General features: G+C 40.9%; 1 protein-coding gene across 12 annotated transcripts in view; it reads left to right on the top strand.

Moving 5' to 3' along the window:
* The window catches only part of LOC123980029 (nuclear factor 1 B-type-like), a 71,703-nt gene extending 63,306 nt beyond the window's left edge, over positions 1 to 8,397 (top strand). For all 12 annotated transcript variants that reach the window (XM_046064190.1, XM_046064184.1, XM_046064179.1 and 9 more), the window contains one exon: positions 2,344 to 8,397. In XM_046064190.1, the coding sequence (XP_045920146.1) occupies positions 2,344 to 2,476 (133 nt within the window). In that variant the 3' untranslated portion in view covers positions 2,477 to 8,397. The remainder of the gene's footprint in view (positions 1 to 2,343) is intronic.
* Positions 8,398 to 18,989: the final 10,592 nt, after the last annotated feature.

Here is an 18,989-nt window from a genome sequence, read left to right as displayed (position 1 = left end):
TTAAACGGAGCACTCCGCAATGTCTCTTCAGCACTGGCCCCCAAATTAAAATGCTGCCAGACTCGCATGTTGCCATTGTGCAGGAAATGGGTCAGCAATCCATTAAGATGCCATTAGATAATCTAATTTAGGGAGCTAATCCTTAAACGAAGCACGCTGTATGCCCGGGCTGTGCTTGCAGGGAGTAGAATTAGTGAGGTTTGGGAGCTTGGACAGGGCAAGGGGAGGCCATCTTGAAGGTTACCTAAGGAAATACAGCAATAGAGGTCAGGATTTTTTTGGTCTGGAGCTGCTTAGATTGGAGAAACCTAAAGCAACAACTATATGTATGGAAAGAAAATGTAAAGGCATTTTAAAATGTATACCATATTGGCAGGTCCAGATTGCAGCGAAAGAGAAACTGGAACAGCAATACCCAGAATTCCTGTAACGTGGCATCAACTGCATTTCCAACATGGCCTGCGTGTGATTGCATCGTACTATATATCTATCACTGGAGAGTGTGACTTTATTTGCATGGAGCCTTCGCTTGCTGCTTTTTTAGGACACAGTTTGTATTCAAAGTGCAGTCATACTAATAAAGCACATCTGCATGTCTCAATTAGCAGTGACGGGAGGATTTCATCTCCTTCGCTTTGCGAGTCAGTCTGGTAGAAGAGGAGGCCTTTACATCAAAATCCTGCCTGTTGCAGCTTTAGGTTATGGGACGCAGATACAGACTGACAGCCGTCGATTTTAACAAGATTAAAACCGATCTGCCGGTTTAGTGCGCACAAAGGGCCGTGAGTCCGCTTTTGTAGCTGTGTGGTCCCCGTAATGTAAGCCATTACCTGGGAGGAGTCTCATAAGGAAAGAGAAACATAGAGAGATGGAGAAAGAAAGAAAGAGAAAGACAGACAGCAAACAGGAAAGAGAAAGCTGCAGCCCTTGGCCACTCTGTGCGCTCTTTGTTCAGCAAGGTAGGAAAAACTTAATCCCCCCTTTCCTGTAGGATGATTTTTGGCAGGGTGAAAGAGAGAAGGAGGGAGGGAAGAAAGCAAAAGACAGAGGATAGCATGAGGACGGGTTGGACGGGGGGGACTGCGAGAGAGGATTAACCTAGAGGTTGTTTTTAACTCTTTGCGCACACACACACAATCTAAAACTTTAGTGAGTTTTTATTTTGAATATGTCTTCTCCCCTCTGTCTTTCTTTCTTTCACTCTTTATTAAGGAGTCTGACTCCTTTAGGCCACGAAGTGAATTGAATTTGCACTTCCATTGTTTTAAGTAAAAGAGCAGTGACTAGTGATTTGTATAAAATGCAGACTGGTTGATGAGAGGCTTTCATGAACGCAGACAGTGTTGTCTAGTCGCGAGGCTTCACAAAGAATCGAGTCTGTCCCCTCCAAACCAGCATCTTCAGACTTAAGCCTGGTCTGTTGTTGTTGTTGGTGTTTTTTTTTTAAAAACAACTTTTCTTCATCCGTCTTCCCTCCTCTCCCTAAACATCTCTTCTTGTCCACTTTTTTCCACACCGTCATCCTTCCTTCCTGCTCTTCTTCATCCGTTTTGACCCACTCAGGGTTTTATCCTCTACCCGTGCCGAAGTTAGCAAGTTGTTTGAAAAGTTTGCTGTTGGTGATTTGGATAGAAAATGTGCAACACAGGTATTCTCAGACGTAGCAGGGGGTGAAGTGAGAGAGGTGGGAGGGTCTTAGATGAGCGCATACTGGGGGCCTGTGGGGGAGAAAGGGGGGTTAGCTAATTATCTGACATGTACGTAGCTCAGCACCCCACGGGAACAACATGCTGTTTGTTCCCGCTCGCGTTTTCAGTTAGCACCGTTGCTCCCCAGGAACAATCACTGTGTTGTTTTGCCATTAGCGTGAGATGAATAGGGATGGGACAGCTTTGTGTAGAGACCCCCCCACCGCTCCCACACTTTTTACCCACAACCCCCCGCCTTCCTCCACCTCCAATCACACTGTCCCCCTCATGATTTTCTATACTGCCGTCAGTGCAGAGAAGAGGACCCGTGTCACAGCCCTCTCGCATGATGTCCTTCACTGGGAATCAAGTGGAATCACCAAAGCTTAGATGAATGAGCTACTGCTGCCATTTTTCTTTTTCTTTTTTTTTTTGCTTACCCGTCTCTGTCTGAACAAAACAACTGAACAAGACCTTGAACCTTGATGACTCTTAGCAGAGCAGTGATGCTGGTCATTAGCAAAGCAGTGTTCAGGATAATTGAAAGAAAGAATCTGATTTTGACTACATGCTGCACAAACAAGTTAATGGCATGTGACTAATCTTTCCGTCTCCTGCTCTGTCTGTCTTTTTTTTCTCTCTTTTCTCTCCGCAGTCCTGGTACCTGGGCGAGCTTAGTTCCATTCCAAGTGTCGAACGGGACTCCGATTCTGCCAACAAATGTCCACCAGAACTACAGCATAAACATCATTGGTGAGCCCCTGGTCCCCGCTGAGACAGGGAACTGAACACACAGAGGCCGGATGACCCCCAGGGTGGATGGGTGTTGGTGGTGCAGAGCTAGCACTACAGGTGTCCGCAGCCATGGATGAAACCAGCAAAGCAGCCCGAGCTGCACAATCGCTCCCCCCCCCACACACACAAACACACACACTCCCAATCCCCCTTCTATGTTCCTCCCCACTCCCTGTCCCTCCCTGTGAAGGACACTGGCCGTGAAGTGAAGATGAGGGTTGGTTTAGAGGAAAGAAAAGAGAAAAAAGCTTCAGGTCTGCTGTCTCCTCGCCCAAGCCCACACATCCACCACCCACCAGTCAGTTGTTGTGTTTGCAGAACTTTTCAATCCATTCAAATACTGTGATGTATAGATGCCTTAATGTTTTATTGCATGACACTCTAGTCTCTTAGCGGCAATTCCTACTTTTTTTTCCATGTTGGGAGAAGATGTAAAATCTTGATTTACACAGACACACACAGAAGTGAAGAGGTCTGCGTATCGACAACCTCTGCCTGGTGGATGGCTCTGAGACTCTAAGCTCGCCGACTCTTGAAAAGAGGCTTTCCCCGTCAAACGATTCACTGTGTACACCATAGGAACAAAAAAAAATTGTGAATTCAGAGTGTTTCTTCTTCCGTTTGATTTCAGTTTACTGTGATACGACTCTTTGTTCAGAAAATGTGTTGACTTTTACGTCTTTACTGCTACTTACTTCAAGAATTAACGTAAACACTTAATGGTAAGAGTTGAGAACTATCGATGTGGTTTTCGGAAAAAAAACACTAAATGTTAGGCTTGAGATTGGACCCCTCATTAAAGAATTTGCAACTCCTTTACAAAAGGATATAAAAAGACGGAGAAAAAGAAAATCTCGATAGAGGCAAGTGCAATTGAATTTTTGAAGGGAAGCTATCAGTCTGTCAGCCCTAGGACTCTAAAGGAAGGGGGATAAATATTAAATGGTTTTATGGGTAAAATGTTTAAAGAAACATTTGAATTTGATTTCAGTCACATGTCCGTCTCCTCACATGAGAAAAACATCGAGCGTGAAAGGCAGTTGAAGGCAAGCACTAAGCTAACTGTGCAGCGTTGAGCAAAAACCAGCACTTCTTTTGAGCCCTTCCCATCATTATGGGGAGTTTTCTTTATTTATTTTGGGGAAAAAATAACCGAACATAAGCAAAGAAATGAGACACACATAGTGTGTAAACATTTCTTTTATTTTCTTTTTCTTTTTAAATGTTCACGATAAGATCAAGAGCATATGCATTTGGCCATCAGCTTCTAAAGCTTATGTTTACAAAAAAAAAAAATGGAATGCAAAGTGTTAATTCATGGAAATGTTCAAGTCATGCAAATGTACAGTAGGCTTACGCGTAAAGCTAGTTTGTGCAAGGTTAACTCTACAGTGGAAGAGGTTGAAAACTGAAATTATGAATCCAGGTGGTGGCAAATCCCTGAAATCTAGAATTGTGCACGGCATGTTCACGGCCATTGCCTCTCCAGTCCAGACATATTTATACAAGGAAAATCTCTCCAGTACTCTTAATTTGCACGATGACATATAGTCCACATTACGTGCCTTGCCTTTGAATATAGAGACATCACTACACTTGTTTTTGCTGCATTTATCATTATAGATAAAAAAAATTAACATTTTTATGATAAGAATTGTTTTGTACTCTGAATGAAATCGTTGATTTTTAACTTCATGTACTACTCTATCTCACAGTTACATCGCATATCAAGGCTGTGTATAGTTGCCGTTTTAAAGTTTGTAATCAACCAGCATTTTTTTCCCCCCAGTATTTTGGTGGTTTTTCTAATAACCTGTCATCTTTTGTTTTCCTTATTTTTCAATGCTCATTTTGTTCATCTTCCAGTTACTATTGTGGAGGGTGGAATAATTCAGAATTATGAAAATTATGCAATACCAAGTTTTGCCTATGTAGGTAGTGCTTATAGATGCGTCAATTATTAGAGGCTAGTTTGGAGATAGACAATATTGTAATGCATTTATTTTGTTGATATCGTTGTTTGTCGTTGTTGTTGTTGTTGATGATGTTGTTGTTGTTGTGGGTGTTTTTCCTTTTTTATTGACCAAAGTGGGGACTGCTTTCTATGCAGTGTATGACAAGGTCTTTTTTTTTCTCATTTCTTTAGCATTTAGGCCTACCGAATGACAGTGAGACATGTTCCAGTGTATTTTCAATTCGGGAGTCTTAGGGGGTGGGGCGGTATTTTTCTAAAAGTACTTGCATGCAAAAATGCACCCTTGGTCTTTCTATGGCTGCAAAGTCACTGATTGGTCTACTGTGACTCTTACTTTCAACTTTCCACCTGGGGTGCTAGCATGTGACCTTGAAGAAGCTCATTTTTCACAGGAGAGACGGCTTGACTTGAGTATGACAATCATTTTAAGAATTAGTTTTTGCGTCGAACCCCGTTCTGTCTTAGAACCCTTAAAGCTACAACTGAGGATGCATGCTGTTGCGCGCTTTTACCGAACAATAAGCCGTACTATTCTAGACGTCACCGAATGCAATTCCCAAGTAGATGCCTTAAACACATCAGTGAAGTGGCCTGTGACCTGCGCAACAATCACACACCGACTAATGCTCGTGAGACCTGTCCAAATCAGTTGCAGACAGGCTCAAGCAAGCCTTTAGAAAGTATTTTATAAGTAGTAGATTTGTATAAATGTATATATGATACGCACATATGTCAATTCCTGAGATACTTCCCCAGCAGAACCCCATAGAGTATGTTGAAGTAAATACTGGACCACAGAAGCACGGCGTTTTCTAACTTCCTGTCCAGTGGCCTGGTAGATGTCTAAATTTGAATCCACTAGAATAAAAATATTGCACTTAAATAGCACATAGGCAATCGTCTTCTTCCCCCGTGTAGTGTTTTGAGCCTAGTCTTAAACTAAATCTCTCAGGCGTATTACAGGGCATTATTTATATCAATCATTATCTTGCCATTTTTAACATTATAAGATAAAATACTTTTCTCACAGCGAGAGCGGCGCCTCCATTGCTGCCGCAACACCTTTTGCACTCTTTCCCTACAATCGTGAAAGACAGAAGTTTCCCTCGGAGAGGACGGTGCTACCGGGAGCAGAACATGTTTTAAAAAAGAAGAAAATCCTCAAGTCAAGCTCAATCTCTCCGTCTCCACCCAGATTTCTTATGCAGAAAAAAAATGAAAAAGTCACCCCGTTCTATGTGCACTGTTCTGTCTTTTTTTTTGTTTTATATTCTTTTAAAAGAAAAACTAAGTGCTTTGCAGCCTTTGGCCATTGGAAACCCCACTGAAGTGCATTGTCCCCAAGTGTGTTTGCGCGTGTGTGTGTGTGTGTGTGTGTGTGCACGTGTGTGTGAGATAAAAATGTGTCAGGGTCACTGTGCTGTTGGTGTTTATTTGAATAGGAGACTGTACATAAAGGTAAATATCCTGATTGTGTCGATAGCAGTAGTCTGTGGGGTTGAACTCTGCTTTGGCAGCTTTGGGTGTGCGTGCTTGCATGTGTGACTTTGTGTGCTGGGTGTGTGATTGAGTGCCTCTGACATAACACAATGAGAGAAGATGAGGGTCTTTCTATTGAAAAAAAGCCTGCCGTAGGACAGGAGTTTGTACACTGTAAACGTTCTCGAGAGTTCCTCTCTTAAGCCCTTATTTGTAAATCTTCAATTCTGGGGGAAAATGAGTCAGTTCCATTTTAGGAAATTTAATTTGGGTTTTTGTTTGTTTGTTTTCGAAGCTGGATTTGAGTCAGAACTCTCCAGTTTCCCCCGATTAGTAGTCTAAAGTGTTTGCATCAGTTGTATTCCTGTATGTAAAGTCAAAAGGATAGGGGGTGGGGGGTGGGTATTCTATTCTTCAACAACAATGAAGGCTTTTTTAAAAATATATTATTTCTGATCTTGGTTAGTGCTTAGATATTTCCATTTGGGAAACACTTCATTAATATTTGCATTGTTGTTCTTTTCATTAGTGTGGCCATAGCGAGTGTGATGTGATTTATCTCTTCTTTTTATTTTTGGGAAATGGATGTGAATTCTTGTCCAACAAGATCGTGGTGTGAATGTGTTTCTTGTAGCAGCTGGGAGGTGATGTCACTTAACCAGTAGAAAAGGCCCCAGATTGCACCTGACCTTAAGCGAGAAGCAGGGTAAAAAATAAAAGAAAATAAAAATCTGCAGTGACAAACGTCCTCTATGAATCCATCAGATAGTGGTTGTTGTTTTTTTTTGTTTGTTTTTTTTTTCTTTTCAGAGGAAATGTTGCAAGACGATTGGTGCTACATTTCGACATAGCTCAGATTCGGCTGGCCAGTGTTGAGCAGTCTACTTCGTTCATATGCAGACGACACTCTCAAATCTCTTTAAAGATCAGTAACAGCATCGAGGCATTACTCATTTTGCACATGCCCCATGCTGTCTATGCCTGATGTGATGTGGGAAACCCTTCATTCACACTACAAACAAATATTACATTAAGTGCAGGTGCCTCAGAATAGGGTACAGTACCTTCCGGCGGATAATAGGTAGTCTATTGGGGTATATTTCTGTTGCTACGCAGGTTGTGATTGTAGCCTGTAAAAAAGCTCTTGAAACTTTATGAAATTTTTAATCGGTGTTCTACGCATCAACCGCTTCAACAGCCGTATTCAAGGCAGACTTTTACACTCACAACCACCTTATTTTAGAAAGTATTATGTCATTGATGACTGCGATCATCGAGAAACAGGGCAACTTTATGCAAGGAGGACCTGTGGCACTCATGCAATATGTGTGAGGTTCTTTTTTAATTGAATGTCACGCATTCTGTAGGGGCTGAGAGGTCATATATACGTGCAGACTTAGAGGAAGCATTAAAAAAAACCTTCATTTTCATCCTACATGAGCAATATACACACCTTCCATACGTTGGCTAGCTGCTAGTCACTTGGCATCAGGTTGTTACGAAACATGAAAAACCAGCATTTTTACAGGATGTAACATTCACCAAAAGAAGACGAAAAGATAGCAAATGCAGTGCCTGTTCAAGCTGTCCAAGTGTCTGTTGTATATAATTGTAAAATGTGATAGACTTACTTTCTCATATGTGACAAGAAAAACACCATCACACCGAACAGAATGTGGGAAATATGCTCTTTATTATTTGATTTATTCATTTTCAAATTATGTCAGCACACAATGCCCACATCGAGCTTGTTCAAAATTTGAGAGGAAATGTTCACTCTTTTTCTTTTTTTCTTTCTGGGAGAGGGAAGGGGAGGGGGTGGGAGGGTGTCAGTGCTACAGTACATTAAGCGCAGTGAAAGGATGAAATAATGTCTTTTCTTAAGATTAGTCACCGGTTTTCTCTGCAGGGCTGATTTATTTTTGGGTCTTGTGGCACTTTTACTTCCCTCTGCGCACACATTTCTACTTCATGAATTATGGTGGAATTATATATAATGAACAACAACAACAACACCAACAAAACAATATGTAAACAGTCTCCAGTAGTGATCGTAGTTACACTGCAAGTGTGTGCAAAGGTCTATGTATGTATCTGAATGTACGTTTTAGAGGACTTTTTGGAAACCTTTTTTGTTTTTTATCTTTTCATTGACGGTTTAGGAGCCACAGGTGTCCATTGTGAACTGTATAGCGAAGACCTTGATATCCCTTCTTTTATTGATTTTTAGAAACGCCGAGCATTAGGCGATGCCTTCAAGCTGGTTACATTTGGTGCAGGGGCTAAAATTGCCACAAGATTAAAATCAGTGTAAATAAAGGCTCAACTTTTTGTGATTGTTACTGTTATATCCAGCCTATACTGCTAGCAGCTGTTTTTACTGCAGTCAATTACTGGAAGTGGATATATTTCCTATGCAAAACTGTTTAAACAATAAAATGAGCTATGCTACAAAAATGACTTATGTTTCGACTCTTTCTTGTGTTTATTTGATCATATTTGATTTTGAATGATTGCGATTTGAGACCTAAATATAAAAGTTCCTGTTTGAGGTCTGACGTCAGGTTAAGTCTATATTTGATGAACAGGTAAACTGCCACTTTTCTGTGTTCAGGCCAGTTGGCTGGAAATAGCGGGGAAATAAAAAAAAAACATTGAATTGTTCTTTGTGATTTAGGAACTGTATGAAAATGATTAGGGTGGAGAAGAGGTCAGAGACATGGCTATAAATATTCACCATGTTGTTATGTTTCCCATTGATTTTTTTTTTGGAGATGTTTTTTGGAAGACGAGTAGCATTCAAAGAAAATGGTAATAACACATGGGAGAGTCTTGCTTTTTTTAAAATCCAGATGAAGGGAACTGGCAGTCTTTATTACAACGCAAAATAACTGTAACGACGTTCAGGATCACCTCACCCAGGAAAGTCTCTAAAACCAGGCTGAGAGTGCAAAACAAGGTTAGCAACTGCTGTAGGGGTGGAATAAGGACAGTGATAAATCAGACGAAAGACGACAATTTGACATTAAGCATTAAACTAATTGGATTTTGTTGATTCTCAGAAGTGTGTCTGTGACAGTTTTCCCTGCAAGCAAACATTAGTTTTCATGTCCTGGAGTGATCCCATGACTCCACATACCATTGCTCCGTCTTGGTATTACTCCAGCTAATCTAATGTAATACCCCAATCCCTGAGGAATGGGAGACAGACAGAGTGTTTGGACCACAGCAGAATCTGGTCTGCTGAGACCTAGGGGGGTCATGCGAGGTAACATCCATCTAGGTCACTGTGTCAAATACATGAAGCTCTGATCTAGTAAGCCTTTCTAATGGGATTGAGGACATTGAAGGAGGCAAAAGTCAGGCTAAAGCGCCAATTATGTCTCATTACAGGCATGTGTGATGGGCTCAGGGCTCAGCTGGACACTTGATGACAAGACCAGGCGCCGTGTCCACAGCAGGGGCGCCCTCCAAATGGCCAGTTGAGGCAATGCATGCTGCACACCAGTCACAGGAAAAGCCCACCTGGCCTCGGGCACAAACCGTAGTTCATTTGGCTATCGTTAAGGAGGACCAACAATGTGGTACGCTGATATAAAATTACCCGATCTATAACGGTAATCATCATGCCATTTATCAAAATTGGCCAGTTGAGTCAACATCTGGCTTCAATAGGGGGCTCTAGTCGGTGAGGGTCTTGGCAGCGTCCTATACCCTACATATTTTCCACTCTCTTTTATCAAGGCCTGCTGTCAGTGATTTGACGAAGCTAAATAGATGATGATTTGGCCCTCTTATGTTTCGCAGGGCTCAAGCTAAGGGGATTTGTTGATTGCCTTTGTGTTTGTCCTTTTTTTCTATCCGTATGGATCCAGGAGATGTAAAGGCGCCTTGTGGCTTTCCGACGTGCGTCTGACTGTGTACCAAAGAGAGGATGGAGGGAAAAGCACAGCGAGTACTCTCACACACCCCTGTGAGTGCCGAGGCTGGACTGGGCTGTTGTACACGAGCCAATGCCAGCACAAAGGACTCTGTCACATCCCAAAGTTTTATTGGAGGAGTATAATATTCATCTTGTGCGCTGTTGGAATCAGGTAGTAAATTTATCTGATCCTTTCGTCTTTTGGCATCAGAGTACGAGCATAATGCACTTTATCTAGCAGGAAGTCATTAAGGCAGAATTTGTGCAGATTCTTTCATGGGTTTATGACTGAGGCAAGGATTTATGGCATTTGGTACAGGCAATGTAGAGCTCATGATTTCAATACAAAAAGGACAAACATTGACCTTATTGTGACAAAATCTGTCTCTTTTTGAGAGGATTCAGTAAGCATCGCTCCATTTAAAGTACCAGTTCAAGATATACGGAAATAAATTTTTTTGCAGAGCGTTAAATAAGAAGATCAATATCACTCTAACGTCTCTATGCTAAAAATGAAGCAATAGCCAGCAGAAGGTTAGCCTAGCTTAGCATTCGACTGTTCTATGTCGTTTGTTTGAGCCGTACGAAAGCCGAAGTGTAAAAAAGACAAGGAAAGGTTTTACAGGGCAGCAGTAGCTATTTGTAATTAGCTGTTTCCCCCTTGTTCCAGTTGTTATGCTAAGCTATGCTAACCATCTCCCAGCTGTAGCTTCATATTTACCTGACAAATAATAATCAGCTTTTATTGTCACGTACAATTATACACAGTACAACACATGCAAAGTTTGTCCTCTGCATTTAACCCAGCAGCAGTTAGTGGTTCAGGGCCTTACTCAGGGGCACCTTCGGCAATGGTCCAGCGACCCTCCGGTTCCCAAGCAAAGTCCCCAGGGACTGAGCTAAAATCAGAGTGGTACTGAACACTTGGCAAAAAAAAGTGAGTAAGCATTTTTCCTAAAACGGCAAACTATATCTTTAACTGTTTAATTAACAGCTATGACTGCAGGGTGTGCTTCACAAAAGATTTGGAGATATCACTGGGCAAGAATTTTCGCCGAAGTCCGTGTTTTTTGCTGAAGAACTTTAGCCTTTATGAAGGAATGCTCAAGGTCTGAGACAACGGCCTGTGTCTGTTTGCAAAAATGTAGTTTAGGAGAGCTTGGGGAATAAAAGAGGGCTGTCTGAAAGTGTGCTAGTCCTAACTAGTTCTGTGTATTCCCACACAAATTTGCATAAATTTCATAGTCTAAGTCATGGACTGGACGCAGGAGCGTGTTAGTAGTCTATCCTTAGGTGGCAGTACAGGCAGATCAAACTGAGGGTTGTTGTTATCTCATTGCAAGCCCCATGGTATTACACCCAGCGGATTGAGAGTGGGTCTTAAGATCGTGGGATTTGTTCACATACTAAAGCATGTCTGTTTGGATGTGCAAAAAAGAAACAGGTGTTCAGTGTGTGTGTGTGTGTGAGAGAGAGAGAGAGAGAGAGAGAGAGAAAGAGAGAGAGATGGGAAGCAAATTCATGTGTGCGTCTTTCTGTTGTGATGTTTGTTCGAGAGCATACACTCACATAGGATGAGAACACGCTGCTTGTGTGTGTGTGTGTGCGTGTGTGTATATGACTTGACAGGGGGGTGGGGGTGCTTTATTGAAAAGTACTCCTCTCCTCCCCTGTTCAACATGCTGGATTAGCACCAGCAGTTTCCCATGGAGCCGTCCCTCCCAGCCCCCTGCCCATTTGCATAAGGCGCAGACAGGCGGAGATGTGACAAACAAACCTGGCACACACAGAACCGGCTGCCTCCTTTACATGAACTCTTTCCCTCTTTCTCGCCATGACAGGAAGGATAGCGCTCAAGCAAACCCACCTGTGCAAACTTTTCACCATAAATGACCTGTTTCCTGAGTCCAAACCATACAGTATAAATAAAATTAAAAGCAGCACCAGACTGAGGTTTGAGGCCTGTATTCCTGCTGGTGATCACAGTGATTCACAAGTAAAGGAAAGCAACGGCCTGAAGGAGGTGAGAAGGGCTTTCACTACTCTGTCATTTGGACAAAACTCCCCTGAATCAAAGTATCCTCCCCCTCATTTTTCTCTTGCTCCAAGATGGAAATGTTCACCTTAAAACATCTTTACTGTACTGTGGCTACATAACACAGCTCTCTGCACTACTGTCCGGCTGCCAAGTTCCTATCAAGCCCCTGATTTATGGCGCTTGATGCATTCCTTGGCCTTGGCAAGGAGGCAGTTTAGCTGAAATATGAGAAGGGATGCAGAGAATACACTCAAAGTGAGTTTCAGATTAGCCAGCCCGTGCACTGCAGAGCTGGTGCAGCCTTAGCAGTTTGTCTGTGCAAAAATCTGAGAGACAACTTGGGAAATTTTCAGGTGGCAAAATATTTCAGCAATGTGGCGTGGTCTAACCGCCTCATCAGTGTGTCCTGTTGGGTGATAACAACAAGAGGAACTGCAACCCAGCTGTCACAAAACCGCTTTTGTTGGTTGTGACATGCAGCTTTCACCCTCCTAAATTACATTGGGATTTAAAATGTTCACTATAACTCCTTGGCTTTTCCTGTCCACTTGCATGTAGAAAATTGGATGCAGGTGTATGAAGGAAAAAAGGACTAACAACTTTACTGTAGTTTTTTTTTAGTTGTTGTTGTTGTGAATGGCTTTCTTGCTTGTGCAGGAAAAACCTGCAATCAATCATAAAGGCTTTAAGTAGCTGTTTGTGTTCATTTGGGTCTTAATGTAAAATTGCTGATGAACTGAAATCAGATAAGCTGAAACAGACATTTCTGAAAAAGGAAGAAGTCAGTATATGAAGCGTTCACTGTGCCCCTGCATTGCTTTGTCTGCTCCTAAGTTACAACAGTGTGATTACATGCTTTATTAAGTGCCGAAGCGCTCTTCCTGAGTAAAAGCAGATGTCACCACAAGGTCTGTCACTGAGTCTGGATCTGGGTGCCTGTGGTCAGTGTCTCAGCCCGCCTGTAGCTCCCTGTGGTTTCTCATCAATTCTGCACACAAAATCAGCGCCAAACGAAGTGGCTTTTTTTCATCACTGTATGTTTCAATTTCCCTGAACATACACACTATCAGTACACAGTATGCTGGAAATTAGAAGACTTTTTTAAACAGGCAGATTCTCTCTACTGCACAAAAATGAGGCCTGGCATGAAGATTTTGTAGTAAAGTGAGTTTATCTGCTGGACGAGGGACCTAGTTGTGTTAATCCTGTTAATGCACATATGCCGAGGGCTGCATCAGACCTAGTTCAGCAAGAAGATTATTTTTGTTGTTTTTTAATACACCTGGAATGCAATTGTAACTGTAAATTTGATGAAAATAAACTAAAATAGAACAATTATCATACAATTTTTAAAAAATATATCAGGCGAATGTCCATATTTTGGCAATATTTACTGTTTAAATGTTGACTTTTATTGGAAGTTATCTTTAAAACACTATTTATGTCCATACAACCACGTTCCAAATAACATAAAGCTTCCAAAACATTGAAATATGAACACTGATCAATATTCCTATGACCGAAAGCGCTCCCATGCTTTACAGGCGTATAACATCAACCGATCCGGATTGAGCAGACCTTTCATTTGATTCCATGTCTATGTAGCTATTATGGGTCGGCTACTAGACCGCGAAAAAGACCGCGTGTTCCAAAGTGGCACTTCGCTGTCCCCGTAGAAAAAGGAGAGAGAAGTCAGGCACTAAGCTCCCAGGTGATATTTTTAGTAACAAATCAGTTGATTTTTGGACTGGAAATGGCGAAAACGACAAAAGTAAGTCAGCAGTTGTAATTGTATATGTATATTGGCGCGTTTGTTGTTACTTTTATCCAACTAATTAGTCTGTAATTTTGGTGATTTGAGTGATGTGTGCTACATAGCTGATCTCATTAGCTATGCTTTGAGAGGTTGGACATGAGTATACGTTGTGATTAGAGATAACTGGATGCTTATAACTGCAGCCATGTACAGTGATTACAGAGCGATTTATGTTGTGATATAAGCTTATTTAGATGCTTGGTGTTTGATGTGTGTTTGGTGTGGATAAAAATGGTTGGTTTGAGGTTTGAGGTTCTAGCTGAGCCTCATAGCTTCACAGAGGTGTGTAGCATGGATAGGGTGAAGCAGTTTCACACATGAATTTCCAATTTGCATTTTGCATGAAAATTGCATCAAGGCTCAGTTCTTAACTGGTTAAGCAATATGTCATAGGGAGTAGGGTTATAATAAAAAAATCTTTTTCCCTAAATACACTTTACTAATATAGCACCTTCCCAAAAGAAAGTGTCAAAGGTACTTTACAAGGTAAAAACAAAAAAATACAGGGAAGAATAGCAGCGTGAATAAAGCACTAGATAGGATAAGCAATAAAACACAGTAATAAAATGTAAAAATAAAAATTAAAAATAAACCAAATAGTGTGGAAAGAAGAGGATCACAGGAAGGTTAGACTAAAAGTGCATTTTAAGAAGAGACTTAAATGAAGAGGTAGACTGAGCCAACCTAATCTCCTCTGGAAGGTTGTTCCAAAGTCCGGGGGGGCCATGATGGCAAACACTCTGTCACCTTTGGGTTTTTTTAGTCTGGAATTAGGAACCACCAGAAGAGCAGCATTTGAGGTGCTCAGGGCCCGTGATTGGCACACAGGGAGTTAAAAGGTCAGCTTGGGGTCAAACCATTCCGGGTTGTAAAAGTGATCTTTAAATCCACTCTGAAAACCAACAGGCAGCCAGTGCAAAGATGACAGGAAAGTTGACAGGTGTAATGTGCTCTCGGTTTTCTGGTACCTGTTTAATCTTGGATTAATTGTAGAGAGGACTTTTTTTTTTGCTGCGGAAAACAGTGTTGCAATAATGGGATGAAATAAAAGCATGAATGATTGTTTGAAAACTTTTGGTAGACAGAAATGGATTATTTTAGAAATGTTCCTCAATTGTAAAAAAAAAAAAAGAAAAAAAAGAAAAGACAAAAGCAAGCCTGTTTAACAGATTTGATATAGCTGTTCGAAGTGAGCTGTCAATTAAAAACACCAAGGTCTCTACACTGCAGAGTAATAAAAATGCTAGTACGAACCCAGTATGTTTGTAATTTGAGTGCCGGAGAAATCAGTGCCAGAAAGAAGTAGCTCAGTCTTTTTTGAGTTGAGCTGAAGGGAATTTTGAGCCATCAATAATACCCTTGTGTTGCTGCAAGCTTCCACACTGCTGAAGTGTTGAGCAACACAGCTGCTGGTCTGAACATGAATCTGAGCTTTGACCTCTATGTTAAGGAGAGCAAATGAAAGGTTTTTACATTATGCCACATTATATGCGTTTATTTCAACTCATAAAAAATGACTTTCAGGAACAAAAGTCACCCATTTATACTGCTAGGACATTTAAATTAGCATGCAAAGAAAAACTGTAAAGTCTATTTTGACTTTTGTCCTGTTTCTCTCTGGTTCGTTTTCTTGATAATGACAACATGTGTTGGGTTTTAGACTGACCTCAAGTTGATTGTCTTGATTTGTTAACATCTGTACTAGTTAGTATGAATTCCACTCAGGTGACTGTGGTTTTTATGCTGAAGAAGGCTATTTGCTGAAACGTTGATCTTCATAAGTTAAAATAAATATGTCACAGTTATGTGTTTTTGCCTAAATTGGTATAATTTATGTTATCCCTTGATGATGGAGGCAAATGTGAGTAAAAAACAGCTTGATTTGCTATATGAAAAAGCAACTTTTACACCCAACACATAAAGGGCAGGGGCACCCAACTCATCCTAACACACAACATTATCATTACGTCAAAATATCATGTTTAATCATATCAAATTGCTACATCATTATCAGAAAGTCATTTCAAAGTATTTTAAGTCTTTAAAGTATGATGTTCTGATATGTGGCACAGACATAAACGTAACGTGAAGCCATCACTTACAAACAATTTCAGAAAATTCAATAGTAGTAGTACATAGTTTATGAAAACAGCACATCTCCTTGAAGAATCAACATATTTTAAATGTATTGATTATTTAATTGGATGCTCAGTAAAACACAAATAAGGGTAATGACACCAAGTTCGGCATTAACCTCTGCCACTTACATACTCACACTACATTTTACAATTAAGAGCCTCAAATTTGTGAAGCCTTGCATTTATGAGATTTACATGCTTCATCGTGTTGTGTGTAATCTGTACAAAATTACAAAATTGCAAAATACAAAATGGAAAAACTAATCTGGGTGTAAATACAACAGACAGAGCAGCTCCACCCCTTCATACATAGTACACTACAACATCACGTCTGAGAAATAAATCCTTGAAATTTGGCATCATAATATTTAAAACAAAATGTTTTATGGCCAATGTAACAACATAAATGAATTCTTAATTTAAGCAGTATTCACCTTTAATCTGACTCTTCCCATATGCGCTTTCTGTGTTTCCCAACACTGTCTGTAAGGGAACAATGTTTAGGATTTACCTACCATAGAATTAATTAATCATTGCACATCTGCAAGTGTGTATGCCCATTTTGGTGCCTGTTATGTTTGTTGACTTGTGGTTGTGGTTGTGTGTGTGTGACAATGGTGCTTTGGTACTTTGGCACCTGCGCTACATTATAAAACCTAAAGGCTTGGATAATAAGCTGCAGGTGCATTCCTGGCAAACAGAGAGGAGATGCAAGGGGGTGGCAGTGCTTGAGTATTTGTGTGTGTGTGTGTGTGTGTGTGTGTGTGTGTGTGTGTGTGTGTGTGTTCCACTGTGTGTTGGGGGAGGGGAGGGGGGTCTCCTGCTGTTGCCGGTTGGCACTCCACATTAGCAAGTATATGACATCAACCTGGCTCCTATATCTCGCCCTATAGGGCACATTCACTTGAGTTTTTAACAGCGGAAATGATGCTTCTTCCAGGAAATAGGCTTCAAAGTGCTCAACAAAGAGGCTCAACTCTTTTGTCCGTCATTCCCTCCTGTCTGTGGCACTGTTAATAATTGTTGATGTTAATTACCGTGATGATTAGGGTCATTTTTTTTTAGCTCTGTTGGCAGGTATGCAATGTAAAGATGGGCTGAGACCACAGAAGGTGCTTTTCTCACTGACAGCATAAAGTCAAAGTGACAGCCAATAAGGACGCAATCTACTTCCTGAAAATCTAATTACGTGATGAATGGTGCAATGTATAGACTCTGGCACAAGAATATTGCACTCCCACCTGTGAAAATACTAACTGGAATAATTGTTTATGTTGGGGGGAGGCCACCTCATCTATATAATGCAAGCAGGGTTGTCTTGAGTATGGTATCCATAAACATATGTGTCACATAAACATCTAAACACACACACACACACACACACACACACACACTCTGCTGTGTGTACTCTACAAAGATATTGTTCCTGCAGCACATTTCAGTTCGCATTTTAAGAGTGACAAAATATGTTTCCAAGTGTGTGAGGAAAACAATGTTGCAGACGTCACAAAATCTTTTTTCCATGCTTTTTTCTGTGGAAGATTGATGAGTAAAATTCACATCATTATAGCTTTCGAATCCCTCACCTGCTTAACATTTACTGTACTTTCTGCTGAAGCCCTGCTATACTCTCTGTTAATGGCTTCCAGACTTCATCTTGGCTGAAGCGCATCGATGTGACTGAGCAAGAATTCTCCTCTGAAGCTGGAAACTGGGACCGGCTTCTACTGAGAGATGTTTGTATGTTTACTGGAAGACTGATGTGTTTCTTAGGGGCTTTTACCTTCAAGATTAAAGCAGCATCTCCCAGGGTTTCAGTCATATATAAGGTTCTCTGCATCGCATTTTGGTTTTTAAATGTATTATTAGTATGTATGTAATAAATGTATGTATTAGTCTGCAACTGTTAGCAACGTAAAATTGACAAAGACCATCAGCCCACCTGAAACAGCCTGTCTGCTTGTGAAGCATATCAAAATAGATGAAATTTGAAATCCTTGGTTTAGAAGTAAGGTAGCGAGGCAGCATACAACATATGGCGCTGTGTGTTCAAACCTGGCAACGGACTAACAATGAAGATTTCCTCTAAATGAAACAGAACCCCTCAAAAAAAAAGGGCCGCCATTAAAAGGGCTGCAAGTGTAACCTTCACTTTCATGTGCCCATGGGAGTGAGCACGACAAGAGAGGGAGACTTTTTGATTCTTTCAGCTGCACTTGGAGAGAGACAGAACATGCATTGAGCTCTCGGATCTTCTCATCCACACTTTCCCATATGGCATATGGATCTGGGTGTAGATCGAAGGATGAGACACACAAAAAAAAGAAAGAAAAAAAAAAAAAAGGAGTCCCATATGTGTGTCTGTTTCTCTTCATTAGCTTCCAGCCAAACAGAAGTACCTCCTCAGCAGCTTGATTCAAATTAATGTTGTTAAAAAACGCTAAGACGGACGCAGTTCATTTACATAAGGACTCGACATCACAAACATGAATGTTCTCAGAGATTTTGACATCGCCTCTTAATGAAAAATATATGTTTAAGTTGCATTTAAAAGATTTACGTTAATGTCCCTTCCGTCTAACACTCTAGAGAAATCCTTCACCATCACAAATACCCTGATAAAGAGGGAACAACAACACAGCAAGTAATATAACAAATGTTAGCTAAGTTGTGGGTTAGCAAACTGTCGCTACAGCTGCTGCTGTGAAACCAACATCCAGAGAGGTTGAGACGAGCCAGAACACCAGCTCCAGACAGCGATACTCACAATTCTCCTGCTACATAGCTAACATCACAACAGCTTGGCAAACGAGAAAGTAAGAATGTCTGTGGGCAAGTCATTTAACGTTACCTGACAACACAAATCATGGTTTGGCTGAGTACAAACACCGGTCCAAACTCCGGTCATACTGGAGGTAGAGCTGAACATGCAGAGCTAACGTGACATGACGCTGAGAATTTTTACTGCAAGATACAGCTTGGTACAGATGATTCCTGGCATTTTTATACATTTCGAAATTAATTAATTTAGACATTTCAGTTTTTCATTATGCAACCTTAAACCTGAATTCACAGATTTGGGGGCAGCACACCAGGCTGTACACACAACAGTGACATACTTAAAAGTTTACCGTTTAG

This window comes from Micropterus dolomieu, linkage group LG12, assembly GCF_021292245.1.
Source record: "Micropterus dolomieu isolate WLL.071019.BEF.003 ecotype Adirondacks linkage group LG12, ASM2129224v1, whole genome shotgun sequence".
NCBI lineage: Eukaryota > Metazoa > Chordata > Actinopteri > Centrarchiformes > Centrarchidae > Micropterus > Micropterus dolomieu.
Note: the sequence above shows the minus strand (reverse complement) of the source record. Positions and strands in the feature narration are given on the sequence as shown.